Source organism: Miscanthus floridulus, chromosome 3, assembly GCF_019320115.1.
Source record: "Miscanthus floridulus cultivar M001 chromosome 3, ASM1932011v1, whole genome shotgun sequence".
Lineage (NCBI taxonomy): Eukaryota > Viridiplantae > Streptophyta > Magnoliopsida > Poales > Poaceae > Miscanthus > Miscanthus floridulus.
The window spans coordinates 140,167,353-140,171,031 of NC_089582.1; the positions used below are offsets into that span (position 1 = coordinate 140,167,353).

The following is a 3,679-nucleotide window of genomic DNA, read 5'->3' on the forward strand; positions in this document are numbered from 1 at the left end:
AAGACGACTCTCTGGCTGCAATTTTTTATTTTCAAAATGGTATGGCATATCGTTACCTTATAGAACCAAATAAAGACTACAATCACGCATTACAGCTCCCATCACGCTGTAATTCCATTTCATTTGCGTTAGCGTTACCATTCGTCACCTTGCTAATTGCAAGGGGCTTGAATTTTTTGCACAACGTTCTTTTTTTTAGTTGGGCTTGAATAAAAGCCTGCCCAAGGTCTACAATAGCGCCCCTTCCCCGTTTTTTGTTCCCTACAATAGCCCCTTGCCAGTTTGCGTTCACCCGGTCACCCCTCCGACGGTCCGACCTTCGTTCCCACTTCACGCGTCACCCCGCCCCTCCGCCTCTCCCGTTCACGCGGTCCTAACTCCCAACTCTCTCTCTCTCGCGCGCGCGCTCTCTCTAGCCGGCGACGACTGGGCGAGCGGCGCCACCCTACGCCAGGTCTTCGTGGAGCCCATCGCCGGCGATGAGTTTCAACCAGGTACGCACGCCCCTTCCATTCCCTTCCCGCTGTGTGAAACCGAGCTCCCCATAACCTAATGTAAGCTGTTTGTATTCAGATCTGACACAATTACAGGCTGCTAGCTTCGATTTTCTTTTTATTTTTTTTGCAAAAAATTATCGGTGCATACGTGCACTTATGCTCACTACTAGATCCACCCCCTGGTTGCAACATGTCCACCTAAAACCATTAGGTTCAGTAGGATGAATTGTCTCAAATTGTGGATTCTAGTATTCTTCTGATGACTTGATCGTTGATCTCACTTGTGACATGTGAAATTTGTAGTCTACTGTCAAGGGGCAGACCAGGAGGGAGAGGCCTAGGGCTCGCCCTCATGGCCTGACGCAGCAGAAGAGGCAGGAAATAAAGGAAGCCTTTGATCTGTTTGATACAGATAACTCTGGTACCTACAATTTCCTTTGGGGGATCGCTAATTCCATTTTTTTCAACGACACTATTGCTTTCCTGGTGTTGGAACTGTTGATATCTTACTAGCATACTTATCTCACAGGAACCATTGATGCAAAAGAGCTGAATGTTGCCATGAGGTAAGGCTGGTATAACCATTCTTATTTTAACAGCCAAGCTGCAACTAGGCCTCTGAAATTATTTATTTTGTTTACAGAGCCTTAGGATTTGAGATGACTGAAGAGGTATTATTCGTCCTATTAGCCCATCCTTTGTTTTAGAGCGTATTTTCATTATCTAGAAAGTACATTATAGTTGTCTTGTTCCTCGACAATCGTACGGCAAAGAATGCTATAGCTCTTCCATTTGTGTTGGTTGAATTGATATTTCAATCTTGCATAAGCAGTCCTAGAATGAGCGCAATGTTAAGTAGCGACTAGCGAGGGAGTTCTTGCTGATACGTTGTGCTGAGAATTTCCTTCTGTTCCTGCTGATATCGTTGCAGTTACTGTTTCCTTCTGAGCATATCTTTTAGCGTCCCTATCTGTCATATTTCATTAGAAGTTAGCTTGATGAAATGAGTTCTTCCTGTCCTGTCCATGATATACTATGCCCCTTGTGAATAAGAGCCACATTATTATTTCATATTTCCATGCAAGTATGGAACCACACCCATGTGCTGTCGAAAATTCCTTGAAATAACACTACTCGCCTTCTGGATAATGCAGCAAATTAGGCAAATGATTGCTGATGTTGACAAAGATGGCAGTGGAGCGATCGACTACGAGGAGTTTGAGCACATGATGACTGCCAAAATTGGAGAGAGGGATAGTAAAGAGGAGCTTTCAAAAGCATTCCGTATTATTGACCAGGATGGAAATGTAAAGCATCATCCCTCTTTTCTTCGACACATGCTTTCTTATATGATTGTACTGGACTACCATTTTGCTTGTCTTATTTTTTCAAGCATGTCAATTGTCAACCTCCTATTAGACAATAAGCAACTAGATTTTCTCTCTAGTCAACAATCACCCGAGTGGTTTTCATAACTTAAAAGACGATGAAGAACGGATGCTTACACAACTTTCAATCCTCTCTCTCCTAGTGTTCTGAGAGCAAAATGTTAGTATGTCTTCCCTTGAGCTTAATGGAATTGATTGAGATAAGAACACAAAACACTTTTGCAACTGTACCATATTCTAAACATGAGTAATCCCTCGGACAATGCTATGGTAGCTCTTAAAGTATGTTTTGTTGTCCCTGCAGGGAAAGATTTCTAACATTGATATCCAGAGGATTGCCAAAGAGCTGGGTGTAAATCTCACCCTCGATGAGATCCAAGACATGGTGCAAGAGGCGGATAGAAATGGTTAGCTGTGTTCTTCCATCTTTATTTCTTTGTGCAAACTTGAAAGTCCCTCATTTTTCAAGTTAAACTACCTGTAATTTAACTTGATTTCTGGTTTGTCACAGGTGACGGTGAGATAGACTTTGACGAGTTCATCAGGATGATGAGGAGGACTAGCTATGGCTACTAGGTCTAGGTATATCTTTTGTGAGTCCTTCACACCTTCAGTTGGTTTATGACCACTGGGCGTGTGCTTATTGACTGGTGTAATAATTACTATGAACAATAATGTTGTGATCTGCTTACGTTTATCCTTGTTTGGGTAAAAAGCGATTTTACACAAGCATCGGAGAGTAGAGTAAACTTAATTGAGTATTCATTTCATGTTCGTGTACATTACATGTTAGGGGGTATTTATTGAGGTCTTAACCTTCGTTATACCTACCACAATGTCTAAAATACCCTTAGAGGTCATTACCGTTTACATTTAAGGGTAAACCGCTCATTAAATCTTCGATACGGTACTCTTGCATCTTCTAAGTCTATTTCCGGAAGAAAGATCATCGGTGATGAATCTTCGTAGGTTGAGGGCAAGTTAATCTGTCTCCGCTTGTTTTGGGCTTCGCTTCACAACAAAGGAGATCGGTAGTCTTCGTCCTTCGGTCCTTGTCTTCGTGATTCGGCGATGTGACTTGTGTGACTTCGCATCTCTCCTTTCGCAGTACGAAGTCTTCTCTACAAGACATTCCTAGAAGTGGAGCATTGACAAAGAAAACCATTAAGTTTAAGACGAAGTATCGGGGGCTGCGTTTGTCTGAGATGAAATCGTTGTGCTTACCTAAGTATTTAAACTGAGCATAGCTTAGCTGGTTGTTTTTTCTATGGTGGAACCTGTTCATCTGAGTTCAAGTTTTGACTCGACACGGGTACTCGTATTTTTCTAAATTTATTCTAGGATTTAAATGCACTATTCTTTCAGCGGTAGGCGTCGTTTCCGCCGACAGCGAAACGTCTTTGGTGACTTCGTCAATCTTGAGATTTGCCGGTCCAACTTAGTTCTTTGGATGTGCTCATAGGGATAGGGCGTGCGTGCGATTTTGCCGGTTCAACTTAGTTATTCGGATGTGCTCATAGAGGTAGGGTACGCATGCATATGTTTACAGGGGTGAGTGTGTGAGTGCTCATAGGAGTAGAGTATGCGTACGTGCATTCATAGGGATGAGTGCGCTCGTGTTTATAAGCGTTTGTGTCTGTAACTAGGTCTCGCAAAAAAAAGTATAGTAACTTTTATATATGCACCAAATTACTGTTAAAGTTGCTAGGTGTTTTGTTAGTGGGAGCCGGGAGGTAGGTTGTTCGGAAAACGTTTTTGCTGGTAGGAGCCAGCAGGTAGTTTGAAGTATGCCCA

The 3,679-nt window shown here is 42.6% G+C and overlaps 1 protein-coding gene across 1 annotated transcript; it reads left to right on the top strand.

Annotated features, from left to right (window-relative positions):
- Window positions 1–263: 263 nt before the first annotated feature.
- Window positions 264–2,614, top strand: LOC136547232 (probable calcium-binding protein CML13). The gene is made up of 7 exons (XM_066539199.1): window positions 264–494; window positions 801–918; window positions 1,027–1,063; window positions 1,141–1,168; window positions 1,652–1,804; window positions 2,190–2,292; window positions 2,397–2,614. The coding sequence occupies exons 1-7, from the start codon at window positions 480–482 to the stop codon at window positions 2,459–2,461; spliced, it is 519 nt and encodes a 172-aa protein (XP_066395296.1). The 5' UTR covers window positions 264–479; the 3' UTR covers window positions 2,462–2,614.
- The last annotated feature ends 1,065 nt before the right edge of the window (window positions 2,615–3,679 follow it).

Coding starts and splice junctions, on each gene's coding strand:
- LOC136547232 (XM_066539199.1), top strand. Junction 1,805..2,189: donor TTATTGACCAGGATGGAAAT/GTAAAGCATCAT, acceptor TTGTCCCTGCAG/GGAAAGATTTCTAACATTGA. Junction 2,293..2,396: donor GCAAGAGGCGGATAGAAATG/GTTAGCTGTGTT, acceptor GGTTTGTCACAG/GTGACGGTGAGATAGACTTT.